Raw genomic sequence first — 23275 nt, 5'->3', positions numbered from 1 at the left:
AATGTTTTTACAAGAATAAGATAACAAAAAATAGAGACAGAAATAAAAATAAATTATATATTATGTGCAACTACTTCATACAAGCTAAAACATGTAAATTAAATTAATTATAATATAATATAACATAATATATTTTAATAATTTTTCTAATTTAATTGAACTCACAAAGAGTTCAAAGTGTGAAGGAAGGAGGGGGCAGAGGGTTTAGAAAGAGGAGGAGAGAAAGGAGGAGGAGGAGGAGGAGGAAGAGGAGGAGTTGCAGATGGAGGAAGAGGAGGCGTCCTGCTCGTCTCTGTCTGTCCAGAGGAGAGGAGCGGCCGCCATGTTAACCAAGAAGCCCGGAGCCTCGGTCCTTCCGACGGGTGAGCACAGCCTCTGTTGCCGGCCGACAGGCCCCCGAGCCGCGGCCACGGAGGCGGAGAGACGCCGCTGTTCCTCCGCCTCCGCTGAACCGAAGCGCAGCCGGTGAGAAGCGGCTGGAGGCTCCGCTACCAGAACCAGCCCGAGATCATTAAATTACCTGTAATCTCATCAAGAGGAGAAAATAGATTTAAATAATAATAATAATAATAATAAATCAGCTGATCCCGGAGCAGCTGGTCCTCCTCCTCGGACTGTCTGAGGAGGAAGAGCTGTTTATTTTTAGCCTTTTCCTTTCTCTGCCCCCCCGGACAAACCTCACAGCTGCTCCCCGGCTCCGCTCGGTTCTTCCCGGACCCTTTTCCCGGTGTGTCTCGGTGGTTCTGGTTGTATTTGTATTTGTTTTCGTTTTCGGTTGCTGGGTGATTCTTGGCCTAAAAAATCTAGGTGTCTCCAGACAGAAATAAAAGGTCCAGCTCAGTCTCAGCTCAGTCGGTTCCTGTCTGCTCCCTGTAATGAACGTTTATCACCAGCTTCCTTAAAAAAACAAAACAAAAAACACAATGCTAACGCTGGTAACTGTTTAGCCTCGTATTTATATAAAAGTGTCTCGTTTAGCTTTGTGTTACGCTGCTATAATAGGGTTGTAATAAGAGTACGGACAGCGTCATCTAGCATATTAACATGATATTATTATTATTAGCATTATTAGCTTGGTGCAGTGTCAAAGCAAGATTTTGTTAGCTACTATATTAGCCTAAACATGATACTTACCATTCGCTGCAGTGTTAGCCTTTGACTGCTATATTAGCCTTAACATGATCAACGTGAGCTGCTATGTTAGCAAAATACCACTGGCTGCAATTTTAGCCTAACAAGATACTGTTAGCTGCTATATTAGCCTAAACACCATTAGCCGCAATATAATAATATAATGTATTTTATTTATAATGCACTGAGCGTTATAAATAAAATACATTATTAGTGTTATTATCATTAGCCTTTAGCTGCTATTTTAGCTTAGACATGATAAATACCATTAGCTGCAATGTAAGTGTATTATAAATAAAATTCATTATTATTATTATCATTAGCCTTTAGCTGCTATTTTAGCTTAAACATGATAAATACCATTAGCTGCGATATTAGCAAAATACCATTAGTTGCCATACTAGCCTAAATACAATAAGTGTACACTGCCATGTTAGCAAAATGCCATTAGCTGCAATGTTAGCCTAACGAGATACTGTTAGCTCCTTTATTAACCTAAACATGATAAGTACCATTATGTACAACGACAGCTGCTATATTAGCTTAAACATGATAAATACCATTAGCTGCAATGTTAGCATTTGGCTGCTATATTAGCCTTACATGATACATGTAGACTTGAACTACTATACTGACCTAAAATGATACAGTGATACATGCAGCAGCCATATTAGCAAAATACTATTAACTGCTATATTAGCCTAAGCACGATAAATGCCATTATCCGCAATGTTAATCTTTAGCTGCTATATTAGCCTAAACATGAAAAATGTATGTCGCTATGTTAGCAAAATGCCATTAGCTGCAATGTTAGCCTTTATCTGCTATATTAATCTAAATATGATAAATACCAGTAGCTGCAGAGTTAACAACAAAAACGTAAACATGACAACAATAACAACAACAATAATAATAACAATTATAATAATAACAACCAGCCAACTGTAGCTACCCAGTGTTAGCAGTGGTTCTGTTGGATTATCACAGTGTAAACACATAATAATAATAATAATAATAATGATAATAATAATAACAATAACAATAACAATAAGGATAATAATAAATTAATCAATAACAGATAAGCATTTACACATTGCTGTGTGTTGTTAACGTTGCTCAAACGCAGACAATCAGCCACATGTGTTGAATTAAATGTTATTTTATTACAAACAGTTCATGGTCACTGTTACCTGTTATTTTTATCTGATTTTATCTTCTGAATACATACATACGTACATATATGTACACATACACGCACACACAAATATATATGTGTATGTATATCTCGGTAGACTGAGTTTGTGGTTTCTGTCGGGTGACGGTTTGTGTTGCCTCGGGCTGTGCTCCCAGTTTTGTTCCACATTCTGACCCAGTTTCATACCAGCAGCATCAAGCAGAAACTTCACACTATGTGCTCATGTTGACAAAACAATACGGACGATGTAAATTCTGCTTTTTACGGGGACTGTTTTGAACGTTTCAGTCTGAGTTGTGTCTGCAGAGCTGCTGCTACTGGACTTCCAGCTTCTTATTTACGTATGTGCGATCTTTACATTTGTTGTTTAAATTACTAACTTCACCATCGCTACTTCATTCAGACGTATTTTAGTGGCTGTATTAGAGTAACCATGTTAAATATAGGCAGCTATGTTTACAAAGCTACATTGTTAGCCTTAATCAGATACTGTTAGCCGCTACGTTAACCTAATCAGCCCTTATCAAATGTTTCCACTAAGAACCTCAGGTGGTGAAAACGGTTCAAAGTGTAGAGCTGAAACTATTTTTACATACTAATTACCAGATTAGCTTTGGTTTTTAATTGATTATCTTAGCTTGTTGGTGGCCTCGTAGCGCAGTTCCACACACTCATGGTCAGTTTGATTCTGATTATCAAGATCCAGATTTGATTCAGTCTTCATTATTTTGCTTATTTGTGAAAGAGACTTTCCACCAAACCAGTGTTGGTGTTGGTTCCAGAGGTTTGGGGCATCTCCTCTAGTTTATTATGGTTCACGTGTCTTTGTTTTTGTGCAGCTCTTCTCTGTCGTCAGGCTTTTTAAATCCAATCAGGTTCCAGTCCTGACGCAGATTCTGTCGTGTTCGGAACATGTGGATTAATCCCGTTGCAAAGTTTCGCATCAAGATTCCTAACGAGACAAGGAAGGGAATGAGATCTATGTACAAGAAAAACATGTTACTTCATAAAAGCGACTGATCAGTCCTTTAAAAAATGTGTGTCACCTCCAGCGTGTTATTTTTACAGATCGCTGCAAGACTGGTTTCCCCACAACAAAGCTGATGAGATCACAGCACGTGATTAGATCCAAGAGACCTGCACACATTTGAACTCAGCCCCAGTAGGAACCAAAATGGTGGACGGTGTTTCCTTCACTGACTGTTTGTGAGAGATTAGTTGAACTTTAAGACGTCCACAGTCTCTGGTCGACATGTTTCTCGAGTGCAAATGTTGAATTTGAACCTTCACTGAAGGAAACACGAATCCATCTCTGATGGTCGGATATGTTTCTGCAGAGCCGTGGCTCTCCTCTGGAGTAATGATGAAATGACTGGCTCTATTTTTAGTTGTGATAAAATGCTGTTGAAACATAACCGGGGTCCTCTCTCACGCTGCAGCAGATTATTTTCAGATCTCGTGGCCGGTTTGAAGAAGCTCTGAGGTGATTTGTGTACAGTGGCCTGAGAGGGACAGAAATAAAGCGCCTAACAAGCCGAGCTATATGCTACAGGTGTGGAGCTATATACTGAGCTACATGTCCAGCTACATGCTACATGTCCACCTACATGCCTAACTACGCTACATGTAAAGCTACATGCTACAAGTCAAGCTACATGCTGAGCTACATATGGAGCTACATGCTGCATGTCGAACTGCATGCTTAACTACGCTAACTACGCTATGTCAAGCTATGCTACACGCTGAGCTACGCTACATGCCGAACTACATGTGGAGCTACACAAGGAGCTATATGCTGAGCTAGATGTGGAGCTACATGTCCAGCTACACGCTGAGCTACATGCCGATCATGCTCGCTGCTCCGGAATCTCCAGCCCGGTGTCGGGTTCACATTCAGACTCAGAGCATCTGTCGAGCTCCCAGCGAGAGTAAAGAAAGAAAAGTATGAACCGGTTTATGGAGGACGGGAAGGAGGGGGTAAGGGGGCAGGTAGGTATGGATGGGTGACTAGGTGGATAGATTAGATGGAGGTATTTTCTCTCTGTATCTTTGGATTTTCACATCAACGTGTTTTTGTCAAGCCGAAAGCAGATGCCCTATTTCTAGTTTTCTGAATTCGTTTCATTGTCGTCTTTTAATGTGACGATGAATCAATAAACGGATCAAGGCTTCATCCTGCTCCGAGCGTTTATCGCCTGTGACTCTGATCGTTTCCTGGGCTTCGGTCGGATCAGAGCTCCGTTAGTGGTTGTATCCCAGTGAATGTTTGATGTAGCTCGTCCTGATTAGCTGGATTACAGCGTTCAGATTAGAGGCCATCTGTCTGCTTCAGCCTGCAGGACACTCTGACACTTCTCAAGTTTATCTGGAGTCTCTCCTTTGGGAACTGATTCTGCTGCGTCAGATCTTTTGGGTGTTGATGGACACAAGAGACATTCAACACTGCAGTGCTCTGAAACCTTGACTCTAATTATTAGCTTCTCTCATAGCATTTCCCCCATTAGCATCACCTCTCACATCGTCTTTAGCGTCACTAAGTGTAGTCTTGTGGAGGTCTTGAGGACTAAGATATAACCTGCCATCAAGTCTTAACTTCTGTCCCCAAGAAGTTTCAAGCCGTTTCAAACAGCCTGAGACTGGAGCCTATGACTGATAATGGGACTCACAGAGAAAGAGGACGGGGACAAACAGCCTGACCTCAACTCCAGGGAAATATCTAGATGTAAATGGACACTAGTGGGACCAGTTTCTGGTCGTTAACAGAAACAAGTCCTGCAAGTTTCTGATGGTTTCACCCACAGAGTTTCCTATTTAAACCTCAAACACTCCTCCAGTCTGTTAGAACCGAAGAAGCTCCTAAGATGAAACGTCTTCTCCACGAGTCCAGATGCCTTTTTTAAACACTTTTTGGATATAAACCATGACCTAGATCTCCTGTAGATTCCTGAAGTCTTTCCTTGTCGACTGGATTCAGTCCAGTAAATATTTTCATCACAGTTGAAGTGGTGTGGAGATGGGAGCTCGTACCTCCTCTTTCACAACTCCAGCTTCCATGTCTGTTTCCCCAAACGCTGACAGAAAGTACATCCAAGCCACTAGCATGAAGAAAAGTATTACACATCGAGTTAAAACCACAAGCACTCAAGTAATGAAGCAATAGCTTAAAGTGCAATACCACTGACGGCCACAAGGAGTGCAGGGATTTGATCACGATCTCAACCGGATCTTTTAATATTTAGTCCTGATCTGATGTTAAATGTCCTAGAGTTGGTCTCCTGTGGACTCCTAGAGTCTTTCCTACAGACTTTTCTCTTCTTTTAAACGTTCGGTATTTGTTGTTGTTGTTGCTGTTGTTGTTGTTTGGCTGCAGCCTTTAACCTGCTCCATGGATTGTGTTTAGATGATCTCCTACTATCACCCCACTGTCCATCCACATCACACTCGCTACTGACAAACATCTGACTCACAGTTTCAGGTGTGATTCTTATTAAAATACCATAGAACCTGTTTGGTCAGGAAAACCTTTCGCTCTGAGAAGCTGAGACTTTTCTATTATTTTATGCACAGTTGTTTTAACAGAGAATAGAATTGTGGGATTAACTGGTGGTTTGTGTTCTTTGTCGAGCTGTTGTCAGGAATCTTGTTGCTCAAAGTTTTCATTTCCAGCTTCACCTCCTCAGTCAAAGTACGACTCTATCTCAGCTCAGAGAGATAGTCCTGACCTCTGACCTCTGACCTGTGACCTGTGACGTCCACGTGTTGCTGCTGTTTCTGTGTTTATATTAAAGCAGGTGAAGCCTCGGAGGGAGGCTGCCAGTGTATTGAGGATTATCAGGCTATATTAAAGCCTTCATCCTCCTTAGACGTCAGCCTGGGTCACTTCAGCCCGTGAGGCTGTTACAGGTTGTTTCCTGCTGACCTCCTCAAAAAACTTAAACCTCAACTCTCAAAGGGAACCGAGCACTCACGTCTATGTGAGGGAGAACATGGAGGCTCGACATAGCCGGCCAGCAGGTTAGAACCTTCAGGCTGTGATGCTAACCACTGCTAAAGGCTGCTAACGCGTACTTAGAGAGGAAGATTAATGGAAATCTACTCTGTCTGGTTTGTTTCGTTAGAGCACCATTTATAGGGAAATGGTTAAATGGAAAGAGTTTCACAGAGTTTAGTATTTAAACCTCAAACTTCCCTCCAGTCCCTTAGACCTGAAGAAGCTACTCAGATCAAACGTCTTCTCTAAACTCTGCAACTTCAATTGGCTTTTTCAATGCCTTTTGGGAACAAAATGGCGTCACCATTACCATTAGCATTGCCATTAGTGCCACAATTAGCATCACCTATAGTGCCTCCATTAGCATCGCCAGTGGTGCCACGATTAGCATCACCTATAGTGCCTCCATTAGCATCGCCAGTGGTGCCACGATTAGCCTCCATTAGCATCACCAGTAGTGCCTCCATTAGCATCGCCTTAAACATTGCCTTTACCGAGTGCTTCATTTACCAAGTAAATAAACTAACTTCTTTTCTTTCTTCTTCTTCTTCCTTCTTCAGGCAAAGTGGGCGAGCCGGTCTACTCTCCTGGTCACAGCGGCTCTCAGACAACGTCACCCGTCGCCCTGCCGCCACTTCGCAACAACAACCACAACCCCCTGACGGTAAGAACACACACTCTTTTATTGTCATCTGCAGACCAGACTCCAAACTACAGCATTCAACATCTGTTTTTTTAGATGCAAACTACAGCTCCCAGGGTGCATTTCAACAGGTAAAATAAAACAAGGCTGAAACAAACACAGATGGACTTGTAGAGTTTCTTAAAGACGCTTCATCCAAGTCTTTACCTCCAGACGACTAGTAGAGGGTTGAACTGAAGCAGAGACTCCAGTGTCATGGGAGGCGAAGTTCCCTCTGATGTTCCTCTACTGTAACAGGCTGAATTATCCTGAAGCTAAAACTAAGGATTTGTGAATGGAGTACCAATGTAAACAACAATCCTTGACCCTAAAAATGGCACTTGTGACCCACAATGCATTGCACAATCAGGTGGCCTTTCGAGCCCTATAGTCTCAAAAGGTCGTCTTTTTTCACGACATCATATTACGAGGTGCACTGTGAAAAAAAAATCTAATGAGATGAGTCTTCTCATTAGGAATCTCACAAGACTGGTTTTGCACAACTCGTCTTGATTATGCAACGAGATTAGTTAACGTGCGAGGGAACTCCGAGAGCAGCGTCAGACCCGAAAGCTGATAGGATTTAAAAAGTCCAACGCCACAACAAGAGCTGGACATAAGCAACGACGCCACAAACCTACTTCTGAAACCAACGACAACACAAACTTATTTATCAGCGTTTGTGTCCTGACGTAAATGGAACTAGTAGCTGTTAGCGCTGCGAAGCAACGAGGCCGGGCAGCAGTTCTCTAGAACAGTCAGCTGTAGCCACCAAGCTAATAATAGCCTCCAGCCCTAGGATGCTTTAAACAGCTGATTGGTTTATAGGCTGGCGTGAAGGACACACACATAAATACACACACGCACACACACACACTCAGGACTAATGGTATAGATCAGTGGTTCTCATCTGGTCTGGGTTCAGGACCCACCATCACCTCTCAATGACTTAAAGCCACGACCCAAATCAAATAAAACTTTCAACTTCTCAAATTTATTGAATGAAAAGATTGTGCAGCTTGAACCTGAGATAGTAGAATAGAACATGACGGCATGAAAACACTCCCTGCCCTGAAGTGGAATAATTCCCTTTTATTGCACCTCCACTGCTGATAGTGTTAGCAAGGATCCCTTCCTGTTATACATTAGCCAAGGCTGTCATCAAATATTAATATTCCGGGAAGAGCAGAGGTATATTTTATAACCCCTCCAGAGGTAATAGTCATAGAACGTCAACCTGGACGTTGGTCGTCAGATCCAGTAAGTGTTTGATAAGTTGCTGCCAAGTTATCAAAAAAAAGGGATCAATGTGCTGACGCTCTGCAACGTTTCATGATAGTAATGCCAATTTAATATTCAAAATGTGTTCAAAGTGAATGAAAGTTTGGTGAGAAGAAAATGCCGACGTATGTTCTGGAGGACGTAACTCATACCTGCAGGTGGCAGTAGTCTACGTTCATTGTTCAAAAGGGAAAACATGAGGAGCTACTATTAGCTGGGAGGCTAGGAAGAGCTACTCTTAGCTGGGAGGCCAAGAAACTAGGAGAAGCTACTATTAGCTGGGAGACTAGGAAGCTTATAGGGAGGTAGTACTTTAGCTCCGAACTATGAAGCTAGGAAGAGCTACTATTAGCTGGGAGACTAGGAAGCTAGGAAGAGTCTTTCAGCTCCACATATGAAGTCAGGTCAGAGCTTACACTTGTAGGGATTTAGCATCAACAGGCTATTAGTTAGCTATAAATGTAATCGTGGACCTGTTTCTAAAGCTAAGGTGTTGACAGGTGAGTGAGTGAATATCCTCCCACCTGTCACTGTATTTACTGACAACACATAAACGAACCCTGATATAATTGTAATTATATGACACCCTGAGACGTAATAAGGACGTCCACATCGTTACTAATCCACGTGAGTCCGGTCCTCAGTAATAAAACCAAGGAAGGCACAAACAAGCAAACAAGCGGCTCAGTTCAAAGACACCATAACATGAAACGAGGCAGTGACTGTAAAACATGAGACGAAACCGAAGCACGGCAGCCAGGTCTGGGATGTGTTTGTTCTCGTTGCCATCGAGTTGTCGGGGCCAAACCCTCGCGGGATGCGAACATTGTGGGAACCCTCCTGCCTTCTGATATTCATGTTCTGGGGTTATAATTAGGGTAAAGGGGCTATGGAAATACATCACTGGCGATGGACGGTCCCCGTAACGATGGGAACGGCTGAAACTAAATTGCACCTGTGTTATCTGAAAGGACCCAGGTGTGGTTGTCGCCGCAGCAACGAGGAGTGACTCACCGAGCAAGAGACAAAGAGAGAGAGAGCGAGCGAGAGAGAGAGAGAGGCTCCTTAATTAGAATATTTCCAGGGAATAATTTAGTAATTTGTTTTGCTTTAGTTATTTCACGTGGCTTCACATGGTGGTTTGTATGTTTAGATCAGGTGGTAGGACGGACTAACGTCCACTGGCTTCAATAATAATAATAATCTGATGAATTAATTAATAATAACAGAGAGAGATGAACGCTTCTTATTTAACAACAGTCTCTCACAGAACAGTGGACACATATTTACAGGCTTGTCTTTGTCCCCTTGTGCCCTTGTCCTCTTGTTTGCTCATCCTCTTGTCTCGTTGTCTCCACGTCCCCTTGTTGTCTCGTTTTTAAATCAGCATCCTCAGGGTTGAGTTTGATTTAAGCGTGAGGTTAAAGTCATCTGTGTTATCTTGTCGCATCGGTGTTTCCATTACCCATTATTGTCTTTAGCATCAGAGGTAAATAGATGATTGACTGTCCCAACAACATCTAACAACAAATACAACTGGTGTGAAATGTTTACGTGAAGGAATCGTTCATGGTGATTGATTAATTCACGATGTTGATAATGAGCTGTGAGCGTTGGTTGAACCCAGATGATTTTTATGGTACAGACGACCAGATCCTTGAACGTCAGCTATAGAGCAGCAGCTACGAAGATGTGGACAACCAGAGAATCGCTTTATACGTGACTGTAGCTACTTTCTTAGCTGATCTGGTGCGTTTGTTTCCCATCAGGGAGGCTCTAAAGCCGCCATGTCGGACGGCGTCCAGCTATCGTCGCAGGTCCACGTCACCCAGCTGTACGAGGAGAACACCAACAAGCGTCCGGTCCTGACCTCCCAGCCCAACGGCCTGGCTCCTCTCAGCTCCACCCGGCCGGGCCTCCCGCTGCCGGACCGACAGACCTCGGCGCCGGATCCCGCCCACCACTGCCGCCAGAGCAGCGCCGCCTCCAACAAGTCCACGGACACCAAGCCAAAGCCCACGCCCCTGTCCCCCGATCAGGCCATGAAGCAGTTCATGTCCAAATTGTCCTCGTTTGAGCATCACGAGGTGTTCAACTACCCCGAGGGTGAGGCACCTTTCAAGATCACGTAACAAACCAGAATCGTGAACGATTAAATGATGATGTATTTATTGTGTTTTATTTCTCCTTAGTGTTTTTTGTTGGTCAGAATGCAAAGAAGAGGTCAGGGGTCATAGGTGGAGCCAACAACGGCGGCTATGACGATGATCAGGGGTCCTACATCCACGTCCCACATGACCACATCGCCTACCGCTACGAAGTCCTTAAGGTCATCGGCAAGGGCAGCTTTGGACAGGTACGATCATGTTTAAGAACATTTTAGGGAGTCGGGATGTCCTGATCGGTATCGGAGCCAAACAGATTCAGAAAACTTAATTTGTTCTTGAGGAACAATTTAACTCTTCATGGCTCCAGGAACCATATAATGTGATGTCCTGGTTCCTCTCAGTGAGGTTTAGAAGCATGTGGTTTTCATTCAGCCAATCAGAGAAGACCAGGGAAACATTGTCAGGTCTAATCAGGGTCTAATGTGGTCTACAAGGTCCACCTGTGCATGAACTCTAAGCTCAATTGATTTATTTTTAGGTACCATGAAGAAGAAGAAGTGTCCTAATGTTGTCTAATGAGATAATGTTCACAAGTTCATAAAAGTAAAACAGTCTTCTGACGTCCTACGAAAAAACTCTAGGGTTGAAATATAGAATTTATAGTATTTCAGTGAGTGCCCTATGAAGGATTGTTTACAGGAAACTTTGGGATAAGGCATTATGCATTTTGCATTATGCTTATGCATTTATATAATCAATATTTTACCTAAAGCCAATACTTTCTCATACGTTTCTGTTTGTAGTTTTGTCGAGTTGTAGTTAATTTGAAACCACATGGTAGCGAATGCCATCTGCTCTAACGGATGCAACATTAATGAGGGCATCGTGTTTCCCGTCCTGCAGGTGGTGAAGGCCTACGACCACAAGTGTCAGACCCACGTAGCTCTGAAGATGGTCCGCAACGAGAAGCGCTTCCACCGTCAGGCGGCCGAGGAGATCCGCATCCTGGAGCACCTGAGGAAGCAGGACAAGGACTCCAACATGAACGTCATCCACATGCTGGAGAACTTCACCTTCCGGAACCACATCTGCATGACCTTCGAGCTGCTCAGCATGAACCTGTACGAGCTCATCAAGAAGAATAAGTTCCAGGGCTTCAGCCTCCCGCTGGTCAGGAAGTTCGCCCACTCCATCCTCCAGTGTCTGGACTCGCTGCACAAAAACCGCATCATCCACTGCGACCTCAAGCCTGAGAACATTTTACTGAAGCAGCAGGGACGCAGCGGCATCAAGGTCAGACACCGTCAAGCAGAAAGCAGCACCATCCGCTCATTTAAACGCCAATAAAACCTTTATTATTTCCTTCTCCAGGTCATAGATTTTGGTTCCAGCTGTTACGAACATCAGAGAGTCTACACCTACATTCAGTCCAGGTTCTACCGAGCGCCGGAGGTTATTCTAGGTGAGATGATGCAGCCAATGATTTGACCCTTCTCAAACAGACTAACATCTTAACCACCATGAGATGTGTCTTTCCACATGGTTGTTGAAGAAATGTGAAGCTACTCATTGCATCACCCATGCAGTAATTATCCAATAGGAGGCTCCTGCCTGTTTGCTTAGTTAAATCCAGGTGGCAGTGTGTATGAAAAGTCAAAAAGGAAAAGATTAACAAAAAATGTTCATTGGAGGATTTGATTTTGACTGTTCGACCTTTGCCTTGTCCTTCAGGCTCCAGGTATGGGATGCCAATCGACATGTGGTCTCTGGGCTGCATCCTGGCCGAGCTGCTGACCGGTTACCCCCTGTTACCGGGTGAAGACGAAGCCGACCAGCTGGCCTGCATAATCGAACTACTGGGCATGCCCAGTCAGAAGGTCCTCGACGCCTCCAAGCGCGCGAAAAACTTTGTGTCGTCCAAAGGCTACCCGCGGTACTGCACCGTCACCACTCTGCCCGACGGCACCACGGCGCTGAACGGCGGTCGGTCCCGTCGAGGAAAGGTGCGAGGCCCGCCAGGTAGCAAGGACTGGAGCGCGGCGCTGAAGGGCTGCGAAGACCCCCTCTTTCTGGACTTCCTCAAACAGTGTCTGGAGTGGGACCCGGCGCTCAGGATGACACCGAGCCAGGCGCTGCGCCACCTGTGGCTGAGGAGGCGACTGCCCAAGCCGCCCACAGGAACCACCACGGGGGAAAAGACCTCCTCGTCCAAACGGGTTACCACCACCACCGATGGCAGCATCACCTCCATCTCTAAACTAGCCACCACCTCCTCAACCACCACTTCCTCCTCCTCCAAAACTAGAACTAACTTAGCAGCAATCACTGACGCCAACGGAAACATCCAGCCTAGGACAGTACTGCCCAAACTGGTCAGTTGAGATTGAATGCACCCCACTTGCTGTGGCCGGAAAATGAAGGCTGTGCTCGTGAGCAACCAGCTGGAACTGAATAAAACTGGTTTGTCCAGTTTGGGAGAGCATTTGTTGTTTTTTTCCAGCGTTGTTGGGGTGCGTTCAGGATTAATACAGCCATGGAAACTTAATGTTTTTAACGTTAAAACGTGCAGAGTGCCGCGGCTGGAATATAAGCCGAACTGAAGGAAACCTGATTGGTAAAGTGGGGTGCGTTCAGACGCCTCAAAGTCTCAGTCCTGTCTGAAAAGACAAGTTTTACATTTTTGAGCAGCAAGACAGGAAGCAGCCATGTTTTTGAAGCGAGCGTGGCGCTGCTCAGACAATCAGAACACGTCTCACCACTCTGTAGCTCCATACTCACATCAAACACATCAAAAACATGGTGCTGATGGAGGGAACAAGGCTTCTTTTTTGAATGATTTTCGCACAGAATCTATTGAGCTTGATTAATTGATTATAATCCAAATACATTGTAGGACTTTGGTGTTATAAGGTTATATCTACAGACATCTGACGTTTACCTGACGATTAGGTCTGATATGTCCTTATAATGCTAAAGCTACTAATGTGCAGCATCTTTGTTTCATCTCTATGAAACGACTAAACTTTGAGTTGCATTTCAGTTTGTGGGACGTTGGTGGGCATTTGTCAATATTTCTGACTTGAATAACACAATCAAAGATCCCAGAACCCCTACTGAACCATCTACCTGTTAGCTGGCTAACCTCCTTAGCTAGCTTTTGTTTTACAGTGTGTGGCTAGCCTTTGCTGTCATGCTAGCATAGTGCCTGTCAGCTGGCTAATTGTTAAGTGGCACTGGTTAGACAGCTATTTGTTTGTGTTTAGCTGTCCTATTTCTACCTGTATACCATGTAACTGGCTAGCAGTTAGCCTAGCAATCTTTTGTATCAGTCAGCTAGCTACAGCTGGCTCACTGTTTGCCTTTTTTGGCAGTCTGGTGGCTAGCCTTAGCCTCTTTTAGCCATAGCTTTGTTAGCTCTCCACTGCCCAGCCTTACAAAGCACAGACAGAATGACAAAATGATTTTAGTTTCTTCAGTCTAGCGTTTTAACATTTTTATTTTTGTGTTTTTAGGGTTAGTTGAGCAACTAAACAGATGAAGGACACAAGATATCCGAAAAGAAGGATGTTTGAGATAACAAGCACCATTTTGTTCCCTTTTAAATGCACAAAATCGAATTATTAAGGACACAAAATGGCCATTAAAGGAGCAGTGAACACAGAGAAGGTCGACTGAAGGTGGTTTTATGGACAAGTTATAAATGACATTAAAATCAAAGGGCTCTGAAATTATAAAAGAAAAAAAAAAAACAGCCACTTGAACAACACTTTTCATCCAAACAGCAAACACTGCTGAGACTAATTCAATTCCAGACACCAGAATAACGTCACTAAATGAAGGAATATTTTGTTTTGGTCTTCGTTAAATTTAGAAGACAAACAGCTGGATGTTTTTTTTTTAACTTCAGGCTTTTATTAAAAGACAATTTTAGGAGCTCAGCTGTTACCAAGTCGATATATAAAAACATTTCTGTGCTAATTTGGGACATATGCATGGTTGAGATTTGTAGGGTAGGGTTCATGTAGTCAGCCAGTGAATTCGTGGTTGTTTGAAATCAGTTCAACGTTAAAAGTTAGATCTAACCGTCTCCATTGGGTTGAAAGAGATTTTAACAGGTTGTCTTTCCTCCTACTGCCGAAAAACAATGGATTAATCCTAGAAGGGGCTTTTTAGTAACACCAGCAACTGTACAGCCAATGAGAATTTGGTTGGATCAAAGTGTATCGAGATATAGATATCTAGATAGGTATTTTGGAGATGTACACATAATCTCCAGTTTTAATCCAAGTTCTTCCTCAAAACACTAAAACCTTCTCAAACAATTAAGGCTCTAAAAAGACTAAGAATATCACTTAACGGGCTCAGTCTCACCAGTTTGTTGGGCTAGTTGCTATTTATGAGAAATAAAAAAAATACTTGTACTTGCTGCTGTTACCTCAATAGTAAATCAACAAATGGTGGCACCAGTTCTCCAGTCGCATTCTATTACACTTTCAGGACAAGAGGTTTTAAACAATGTCAATTAATTGGCTTTTACACCATTAAATCAAAAATAAGATCCGTTTTCCCCAATTTGAAAGTTAACACGACCAAATTGAGTTTATTTAAGATAAGCATTGGCTTATTTACTTATCATGTTAGAACTAAAAGGCTTTTTATGTTTAGCTGAAGAAGCTAATGGGCTGTTTCAGAATTTGATCACTTCCTGGTGTGACTGAGCTCCTCTCACCATTCAATTATTTATTCGTTATCAAACTATTCCAGAGCTGAATTATAGAGAATAGCTACGATGGTGTGTAGAAGAAGTAGTTTGAAAATCTGTGATCGAACTGATTCAGTATTGGGAGGCGGATCCATCGGTGTGATCAGGGAGGAGCTGGGGTTTGTCAGACGGGTTGTGAGAAGATGCTTTTTATTTATTTGCTACACTTTAATATTTATTAATCTAAGCTACATATTTACTACGATGTGCAGTTCATACTGTATACTTGAACGTGTGTGTGTTGTATGTCGCAGTGTGTGTGTGTGCAATGTGGACGTCATGAGAGGTTTTCTTAGAGCTTTCTTTCCCCCCTTCACGAATCAAACACGCATATTTATACAAAAAAGACACAAAAACTGAATCTGAACGCACTCTGAAAATGGAGTCCTGTTAGGGAGGAGGAGGATGGAGGATGGAGGAGGACGATGGGGACGCAATGTAGCGCGGAACTAAACGACGGGCAGAAGGAACTGAGGATGATGATGATGACACTACCTGCTCCGCCCATCTCAGGGGAAGCCCCGCCCCCCTCAAAGGAGGAGGAAGTGGAAATGGGGAAGGGGAGGTCCTCTCTGATGTTTTTTTGTTTTTTGTCTGAGGATTTGATTGGTTTGGTTGTTTGTTTTTTAATTTTTTAAAGCATTTTTTTAGTGAGACAGAGCTGAGAGTCGTAACTTTGTGCCTTCAGTATCTCATCGCCATGCCACGCCCACCCAACACACACACACACACACACACACACACACATTTAAGTGGCAAAAGATGCCACAGTAACTTCACTTCATATATTTAAGTGTTAGGAAGTCATTTTTTTATCCTCTGGTGCAGTTAAACGCCCCCAAACACCGGAACCCGTGTTAACCTTTGACCTCAAACCTCAAACCTAGCTGTAGAGGATCCAAACTCTAGTTTCAATAAAACTAAATGTACACTCGGATATTGAACGTAGCCACTAAAAGGTTTTTTTTGCATCATTCAGAATTTCTTTACATTTCTGCTTAAAAATGACTCAAAACATCAGCAGAATTTCTCAAAGGCTCTGAAAGTAAAACAAAGAGAACCCAATCAAACACATGGAACAGAGACACTACACTTATTTATCCACAATAACATAGGCAATGTTACACGAGTTAATTTTGAGGCTGAAATTGGAGTCATATCTGTTGTAGACAGTGTAATGAGACTCAGGTGTTGTTTAGTTTTGCACAAATAGAGGACGACTGTTACTCTTTATTTATGTTCAGGAAGTCAAAGTCCAGACTTTTATCCAATAGAGATGTTGTGGAAGGACCTGAAGCATCAATTCATGTGAGGAACCAACATCTCAGCAACTGATCAACAGTTACCAGAAACATTTAGTTACAAGGAGCTCACAGCAGATACTGGAAACAATGGTCAACTTACTCACAGATGTGTAATATTGGCTCATTTTATAAAATATTTAATTCGTTTGATGTGGTTCTCTTTTTGTACCATTTTGAGTCATTTTTTTCTGTAGAAATCCAAAAATTCTTGGTGATTGCAAAGAAATCTCAAGCGTCGCTGTGTTTAGGTGCTTCCACCAACGTAGGACCAATTCGGTTGGGTTTCCTCAGTCATACAGCTCAGATTTTATATCCAAAAAGAGTTTAAAAAGGCAACTGGACTTGTCTAGTTTAGAGAAGACGTTTGAGCCCCCCCGCCCTCAACTACAGGTCAGTATCTGGCCATTAATGGAATTTAATTGCACCAGTTTCAGATGGTTTTACCAACAGAGTTTCCAAAACCTTGAACTTCCCTCCAGTCCCTTAGAACTGAAGAAGCTTCTAAGATGAAACGTCCAGTTGCTTTTTTCTTTTTTAAACTCTTTTTGGATACTTCCTGAACCTGATTTATAGTAAATACATTTGGAACCTATTTTTAATTTTTAATTCATTCATTCACTCCCTTCCAGTTCAGCTCCATCCATTTTGTTGTTCTTTTTCCGATGCATCGACCACCGACTGTAGCTTTAAACTGATCAGCACTGACATCTACACATATCGGTTTGTGTCCATTTCTGTGTGTGTGTTTGTGTGTCATAAACAGGGGGGTGTTGTGTAACGTGGCTGCACAATGTACAGACACATATCAGCCAACTGCCGCCTTGGGCCAGACGCCTGATAGCGACAGGGCTAAGCTAACACTAGCCGTTTGACTGCTAGCGTCCCGGCGCTAGCTACTGCACTGATGTTTGTTTTCTCTACGGTGAAGCTAACACTAGCCTCCTGCTAAATGAATGCCAGTAGCCAATAGCAAGTTCATACCTGCTAGCTACAGTTGTGCTGAGCTCCTCGCAGTTCACGTGCGCTGTTAGCTTTAGCGGTAATGTGGTTTTGAAGCGTTCTTTTTTCATATTGGTACCTCAGATTGCTCAGTTATTATTATTAACTGTTGTCATAGTTGTGACTAAAGTCGTAATGTATACTACTGCGCAGGGCTACGCTAGGACCTTATGCCAGTATGAGACATTTACACTTGTACCTCGTCAGTCTGGTTCGCTCTGTAACAACTCCACCCAAACACTAGCCGGCGTGGTGTCTTTTTTTGCCATTCACGTTCATTTTTGTTTCTTCTTCCTGCTTCACTTTTAGCAAAAGTGACTGAAACTTTCGCCGAAAATTTACTTTACAGATTCTTTACTGATTCAAAACAATCAATGTGAAAATTGCAAAGATAGAGAAGCAGCGGAAAAATTAAAGAGGAAACGCGCTAGTATCAAGCGGACCAATCAGTGCACAGTAGTTCCTATATCCTACACAGATATTGACATGATCGATATTTTGATGTCTAGATCCGAAGGATCGATATATCGATATATCGTGATCCACATCCCGACCGTGCAGCGCCTTAACACATTCAGCGCAGTAGTATAAATTACGCGTAACACCCAGGGCATTTGGTTGAATCTACCAAAGTGCATTCCTTTTACAAAGCTAGCCAAGAGCTAGCGGCTGAAACAGACACACAAGTAGACGGAAAATACAAGAGAACGCAAAGAGCAAGTGAACAGGAAGGCGATCGTGGGAGAAGCAGCAGATGCCTTTCAGACGTGGAGGAGGGAAACAGAACACGTGATGATTATGATGATGTTGTGTTTTTTTTAAAAAAAGGTTTGCAGCAGGAACATAACGTCTGGTTTTAACTGACCTCTCGGTAGCATTCAGAAAAAAAAAAAGCGATTTTCATGTGTGAGAACGGCTGTAGCCTAGCTAGTCGGTTAGCCTACTAGCTCACTCAGCTTCCCCCGGGAGGTCTCTGCAGCCAGGGGTTAGCAGCTGTTAGCATTAGCATTTCTGTGATGTTTTTGCCAGCTGGGTGTCATTGTGGATTTTATCTGTAAATAATGTGCAAAGTGTTTGAATAATACTTTTTTTGGGGGGGTTGGGGGGGGGGGGGTGCTGTGCCACGTTGAGGCCAGTTTTACAACGTACTGTATCTACTGTACAGAACACAGAAGTTGACACTTTTCTAGTGAGCCTTTGTTAAGATTTATTGTGGTGGAAAAATATTATTAATAAAACAGTTTTATTGTTCATCTTTTTTGTGCGTTGGTCTTTCAGTAGGTGCTAAAACCCATATCTTTTATGCTAAAAGCTAATTTCATATTTAGCGCCAAATTACGAATTCATTATGTGAACCTGACATAACTCTTATTAGCATATGAGCTGAGTTTAATTACAGGTGTTATCTCTACAAGTCAATAGTTAATACTAATATTGAAGAATCTGATGTTACTTCAGCTAACGTTAGCATGCTAGCATTAGCAGACAATGGAAAACAACAACTTACCTTCGTATTTTGCTCATATGCTAATTCAGTAAATTTTTGTGCTTACACTATTTTTTATTTTATTCTACTGAATATTCCTTATATTTTATTTTACTTTATCATTCTTTTTACTTCTGGTTGTCTCTTTTATGTGCAACTTAGCTACTCGTGGACCATTAAAGTCCATGTTTTTAAGCTAACACAAGCTAGCCAGTGTTATCCCAACTTTATGTGGTACTACGGTTAAGTTAGCCATACAAACAGTAGCCACGAAAAGGCAGTGACACCGAGATGAGACGGCTAATGTTAGCAGACAATGGAAAAAAAAAACTTACCAATTTGTGGTGGAAAGTCGGGAGACTCCAAATACTCGCGCTACCGTTAGCAACCATGCTAATTCCGCGGTCTTTTCCCCAGCCTTCAGTTTTCATATCATCGTTTCCTCTGCTCTACCCACTCACTTTTGACGTTTATGAGGAATTATAATTAGAGTTTAAGTGCTAATTAAATGACATTAATCAAAATTTCAGTGGTTCTGTAGCAGAGCCACTGAAGCAGCTGAGCAACGGAACCAGGAAGTTGGAACTCGATTCTCGCTTCTGATTGGCCGTCAGCTGACCAATCAGAAACCAACAGGGGTCAATTATTAAAAACCTGCTTCTACAAACTAAATTATACCGGTTAAGTTTTATTTGTAATTTAATTGAAATGATCCGGTTAATCCTACACATTTCGTTGTATATTTATTTGTTAATTTGTTAATTCTCCGAAGTAGCTTTAACGTTGCTTTATTTAGCGTTACCTGCTAAACACTTTCTCCCTATTTCCACATTTAGTTTAATTTGTTTCGAATTTTTTTCTTTTATTTTTATTTGTTTCATCACTGACGGAAAACTATCAGTAAACTATCGGTGCAACACTGTAGCTCGACTTTAAGTTGTTTTGTTGTTGTTTTTTTATTCATTTATTTATTTAGTTTATTTTTTTTTTTTATTTATTTATTTGTTTTTAAAGAATATCTCACCCAGAAGAGAAGGAGGACACTTGAAAGTCGAACTCTACAGGACGCTGAGGAGGATGGGAGGGTTTGAGATGGGGGTTACCGTGACAACGCAGCCTCCCCAGGCGCTAATGAATGCAGCGTTACCAAGGAGGATGGGGATGTGACATGAGGAACTCGATTTTAAACTGTAAAGTTTATTTCATCCATCTTTCTTCTACCTCTTCCATCTTCTTCTTCTTCTCCTCTATCTCCACAAGTGTGATGCTTCTCTTCGACAGGAGTAGATGTTTTCATGTGAACACATGTTTCTCCGTGGAAACGTCACTGATCAGACTCATGGTAATGGGCAGCGTCCGTGTGATTGAAGAAGAAGAAGAAGAAGAAGTTTGTCTACATGAACATCAGGCCTAACACTAAATGTTGTGGAGTCTCCGACTGGCTGCAGGACTGTCCAGGTGATGCAGAGGTTTTTATGAAACCCAAGTTCTTTCTCTGAGTCTGAGAGAATTTTTAAGTTGAAAACAGAACAGTGAAAACATAACATATTTTAATGGTCACTCTGTGAAACAAAGCAGCAGCCATGTTGGGGGTTGGGGGGGGTGGGGGGGGGTGACTGTGTGACGTATCGATGACCTGATCTGGACTCTGAATGTCTGGAGTGTTTCCAGCGTCGAGGTGTCGGCTGCATCTGTCAATCTGAGCGCGACGTGTACGAGAGTCTATTTAAACCGAGACGAGCTCAGGACTCAGCGGGAGGTCATGGCGGCTGCAGACACACGGAGAGAGGACGCAACGTCCAGCAGCCTGGAGACACAAATATCAACTTCCTGCATGAGTCCAAACGTATCTGCTGTTAAATGAGCTAAATGTTTATTTCCTTCCTTCCTTCCTTCCATCCTGAATCATGGGCTCCGGTTTAACCTGGAACTTAACCTCTAAGCCTTCAGATGTAGCTGACATGTAATATTGGTGTATTTTCCTGACTAAACATAGATAATATTTCTGTTTCATGTGTTGTGTGTTGGACCCCCCACCCCCCCCTCCTCCTACCCGGTAACCTGATAGAGTGTGACTTGCTGCAAGGGATTATGGGTCCAAATTAATATCCGCCTACTGTACGAATGCTGTAAACTCTCTAAAGCAGCAGCTGTTCACATCTTCATTGTTCCCTCTCTCCAACGTCTTATACGTGGGATTTTATTTATTTAAAGTCAATGGAGCAGCGAGGGGGTTGTTTAACTTGTTTAGGCTTTAAATACAAAAACCAAACAAAAAAAAAATGGTTTCTTCAGTCACAGATTTGTTTTGCAGCTTGTTCTTTATATGATCTATATTTCTTTTAATATTTACTGTTGTGAGTGAGGGAGACGTGTAAGTAAAGTAAGAGTCTACTTTTAGTTTGCATGAATGACAATAAACATCTTGATGCAGGGACTCATCTCCCAGCATGCATCTCTCATCATCATCATCATCATCTCGACCTGTTCTGACTCACGTTATTTAACATATTTTATTCTGTTTTGTTCTGTTATTCGTGTCTGTATCTCCAATAAACAGTCAAAGCTCTTACTTCACATCTGTTACAAAAGTTACCAATGTAACCACGGTTCTATGAATCTACTGCTATAAATCCGGGGACTAATTTACCAAATAACAATAAGAGAAATAATAAGAGAAAATAAGAGAAACGTTTAAAAACTCATTTAAAACAGCAAAAGACTCATATCTTGTTCACATCTTAAATCTGGAGCTTTACAGCCATTAACTGGCCGTTACAGACTGATGATGAAAGTCTGCTGGGTTTAAAAAACATAGCAATGGAGAGAAAGTTAGAAAAGTTACTGATGTAACCACAGTTCCATGAATCTACTACTGTCAAGAAACATATTATTATTATATTATTAATCCTCCCAATAGATATGATATATATTTGATTTCTTATACATTTATTCATATGTACATTTTGTCCATATTTTACTAAATTTCCACTTTTATATATTTTTATTTTATTATTTTTTCATAATTGTATTTATTTATTTTTTTAACCATCTTCACCATTAATTTTTCTTTTTACTGGTGGTTCTTGTGTGTTTTTCTTTTATTTGCAGGTGAGCTCCTGTCATCAAACTATTTCCTTTGTAGATGAATATTCCCAGAAACTCCAGTCGTCCTTGTTTTGTCTCGTCCGTTGTAGTTTTTTTTTATTTTTTTTTTTATCCCATGACCTGGATGAACCTTCACAGACCAAAACAAACACCAAATATATCGTAGCAGCTGTTCAGCGAACTCTCAGCTTTTAGGGGAAATAGAAACTTGTTGAAATGTCTGAGTTTGTCGTTTCTGTGTGGCTTCAGTCGAACGTTTCACCTCCTGCAGAGAGTTTCAAATATGGACTAAATATAAAACCAGCCATGGAAACTGTCTCTGCAGCCGTCGCTCTCCTCCTCTGTATAATTGAATATAGACTCTAGTCGTCACACACTGATCTTTTCAGAGGGTCTCTGAGTTCAGGACAAATGGAAAACTCACAGTGTGTGTGTGTGTGTGTGTGTGTGTGTGTGTGTGTGTGTGTGTGTGTGTGTGTGTGTGTGTGTGTGTGTGTGTGTGTGTGTGTGTTTGTGTGTGTGTTAGCAGGGTGTCAGATTTGTCGTCAGGCCACAGGTCAGTTTATTTCCAGCGTCTCTCTTCATCACACAACTGCCTCCCGGTCTGATCTGTCTGTCACCGTCCGAGCCAAAATAATAATAATAACAATAATAATAATAATAATAATTGTTATTAATTAAAACACAATTAACATTAAACATAAACAAATAATAATGATAAACAATATCACTACAGCTATTTTATTATTATTATTATTATTATTATTATTTTATTTTTATTTTATTGTTATTATTTTGTGGCTGCTGCTGCAGAATAAAAATCAACTTCCTGTTGGATTTTTTTTTAAAGTTTTACATAAAGTTTTACCTTTGAAGTTAAACTGGAGGAGCAGCTCTTCCGCTCCGGACTCTGCTGCCACCTACTGATTAACAGCTGCATTACATTAGACCATAGAACACTGTCTCACTGGTTCTCTGGATCTCCGGTTCTCTTGTTTGTTGGTTCACCGGTTCTTTGGTTCATTGGTTCTCTTGTCCTTGGGTTCACTTGTTTCACTGTTCCCAGGTTCTCTTGTTCTTTGGTTTTCTGGTTCTTTGTTTCTTTGATTCACTGGTTCTTTGGTTCCATTGTTCTCTTGTTCTTGGGTTCACTGGTTCCACTGTTCCCAGGTTCCCTTGTTCTCTGGTTCTTTGGTTCCCTGGTTCTGTTGTTCTTTGGTTGTCTGGT

The 23275-nt window shown here is 41.9% G+C and overlaps 2 protein-coding genes across 3 annotated transcripts in view; one reads left to right on the top strand and one right to left on the bottom strand.

Annotated features, from left to right (window-relative positions):
- Positions 1 to 20391, bottom strand: part of LOC124999945 (F-box only protein 15-like) — a 29601-nt gene extending 9210 nt beyond the window's left edge. Inside the window, exons 1-2 of one of the 2 annotated variants that reach the window (XM_047575194.1) lie at positions 19275 to 20391; positions 678 to 897 (exon numbers count right to left, since the gene is read on the bottom strand). The gene's annotated coding sequence lies outside the window, so the exon portion shown is untranslated. The remainder of the gene's footprint in view (positions 1 to 677; positions 898 to 19274) is intronic. The other variant, XM_047575192.1, reaches the window with a different exon arrangement.
- dyrk2 (dual-specificity tyrosine-(Y)-phosphorylation regulated kinase 2) lies at positions 59 to 18706 on the top strand. Its single transcript, XM_047575190.1, has 7 exons — positions 59 to 362; positions 6878 to 6981; positions 10050 to 10386; positions 10473 to 10636; positions 11292 to 11681; positions 11760 to 11850; positions 12120 to 18706. Exons 1-7 carry the CDS (start codon positions 263 to 265, stop codon positions 12767 to 12769), a joined length of 1836 nt encoding a protein of 611 aa, XP_047431146.1. The 5' UTR covers positions 59 to 262; the 3' UTR covers positions 12770 to 18706.
- Positions 20392 to 23275: the final 2884 nt, after the last annotated feature.

This window comes from Mugil cephalus, chromosome 22 (assembly GCF_022458985.1).
Source record: "Mugil cephalus isolate CIBA_MC_2020 chromosome 22, CIBA_Mcephalus_1.1, whole genome shotgun sequence".
Taxonomy (NCBI): Eukaryota; Metazoa; Chordata; class Actinopteri; order Mugiliformes; family Mugilidae; genus Mugil; species Mugil cephalus.
The sequence above is the reverse complement of the archived record's forward strand: the minus strand, read 5'-3'. Positions and strand labels throughout refer to the sequence as shown.